General features: G+C 35.4%; 1 protein-coding gene across 1 annotated transcript; it reads left to right on the forward strand.

Annotated features, from left to right (window-relative positions):
- The first annotated feature begins 464 nt into the window (after nt 1-464).
- Nucleotides 465-1,159, forward strand: LOC110879849 (high-affinity nitrate transporter 3.1-like). Its single transcript, XM_022128380.2, has 2 exons — nt 465-594; nt 681-1,159. The coding sequence occupies exons 1-2, from the start codon at nt 465-467 to the stop codon at nt 1,157-1,159; spliced, it is 609 nt and encodes a 202-aa protein (XP_021984072.1).
- The last annotated feature ends 910 nt before the right edge of the window (nt 1,160-2,069 follow it).

The raw sequence follows: 2,069 nt of genomic DNA on the forward strand, positions 1-2,069 counted from the left end.
ACCATAGATAGTTGACCAAATATATGATAAACCTACTAATTATAAAATTAACAAGGATAGAAATCCATAATACTTATACTACAACTCTTGAACATGATCAATGTATAGCGTTACGTATGATAACTCTTGAACATGATTAAGAGCTATTCCACCACATAAATAGGTCAATTCCAATATATTTATGCAAACTATAAATGAAAGATACTTTAAATTCCTGGAAGACAGGTAGGTAGCTTAAAGTTGACTTTTAATTACAGAGGTTTTATTTTATAATGTATACAAATTAATTTAATATATCTGGATTAGTTGATAAATATCATACCTTGCATTATGGGGATCTATATATACCTGCTCAGAATCCAGATGTTAATCCATCTTCTCATCATCTTATCATCAGAGATAAGATAAGCAGGTTGCCCTTTTAGATTTTAAAAGTCAACCCATCATCATCTTTATCATCATCAATGGAGGCTCCAGCTGGTTTCTTGGTTGTTTCTCTTCTGCTCTCTTGCTTTGTGGCTACTAGCTATGGTGTATACTTCTCGTCCCTTAACCAGACTCTTATAGTGACTGCAACATTCACCCAAGGCAAAGGTTTGACCATATCTCTGACTTTAATAAATAATATGATCAAGAAATTAAAGATGTTTTGTTAATCATCATTTAATTGAGTTTTGCAGTCCTCAAGGCTGGGGAAGATCAAATCACAGTGTCATGGAGATTCAACCAGACCTACCGAGCTGGGACAGATTCGGACTACAAGACCGTAAAAGTCAAACTTTGCTATGCACCCATTAGTCAAAAGGACCGATCTTGGAGGAAAACAGAAGACCGTTTGAAGAAAGACAAGACCTGCCCACACAAGATTGTGGCTCGCCCATACACCGCTTCAAACAACACATTTACATGGACTGTCGAGAAAGATATACCTTCTGGAGTATATTTTGTGAGGGCCTATGCGCTTAATGCTCATGAACAAGAGGTGGCGTACGCCCAGACCACAAATGTTCAGAAAGATAAAAACTTGTTCCAGATCCAAGCAATCACAGGTCGCCACGTGTCACTTGATATTGCGTCGGTCTGCTTTTCTGCTTTCTCCATAGTCTCATTGGCTGGTTTCTTTTACATGGAGAAGAGGAAAGGAAAGTCATCTCAATAGAAATGAGATTGTCAGCAGGGTGCAATTTTGGGACTTAATGTTCTAATGCAGAAAAGCAAAATCTAATTTGTGTTTCACTTTGGTGGTTGTGTTTGTAATAAAGATACTTACTTAATCATGTTTTTCTCTTTAAAAACCATATTAAGGAACATGTTCTCTTCGTTTTTCGAAACTAGATGCCAAGTTACAAGAACTTGTTATTACTGGCATCTTTTTAATGTTATTGTACAATACCTTAAAGTGAAACAATATTGTTGATTATCTTTAGAAAAGTTCGAAAAACCGACATAAAAGTGTTAGTGGAACAACCTAATCCCGCTCGGCCCATTTCGACCCATACTATAACTTGCTTCAACCCAAACTTGTATCGACCCGTTACCCAACTGCCCATTTTGCGACTCTACTCGCAGCAGTTGAAATATCAAATAAAGTGACGTACCTTTAATTAAAAAAAAAAACTTCATGCCAATGAGTCATTTAAGAACACGGTAGATAGTTGACAAAATATATGATAAACCTACTAATTGTGAATTAACAACGAAAGAAACCCATAAACTTAACCGCATAAAAAATCATACATGACTCACCAGTTTAAGTTCTTACTATTTGATATACTGTTGTGTTATTATATACTTTTACGACTAGATGGAAGAGTGCATTCACATGACTGTAATACATAGAAGCAATCAGCATGAAGTTAAAATAATCCACATTTAATACTGTTGCAGGCTGTCTTGATTCAGAAGCAACAGGTGTGCTATATATATATTTATGGATACAGAGAAACAACTTCAGAAAAATATATAATTCGCAAGCCAGATATAAATGTTTTAGAGGTTGGGACGTTGGTTCATGAATAGAAACTGGTTCAGGTAGAAACAACTGTTTAGTGTATAAAATCATTAAAGAG

Source organism: Helianthus annuus, chromosome 9, assembly GCF_002127325.2.
Source record: "Helianthus annuus cultivar XRQ/B chromosome 9, HanXRQr2.0-SUNRISE, whole genome shotgun sequence".
In the NCBI taxonomy this organism is placed as follows: Eukaryota; Viridiplantae; Streptophyta; class Magnoliopsida; order Asterales; family Asteraceae; genus Helianthus; species Helianthus annuus.

What these genes read in the sequence shown, in the direction of transcription:
- LOC110879849 (XM_022128380.2), top strand. Translation starts at nt 465, where the DNA reads ATGGAGGCTCCAGCTGGTTTCTTGGTTGTTTCTCTTCTGCTCTCTTGC. An exon ending in AACATTCACCCAAGGCAAAG is followed by an intron (nt 595 to 680) that starts GTTTGACCATAT and finishes TGAGTTTTGCAG; the next exon opens with TCCTCAAGGCTGGGGAAGAT.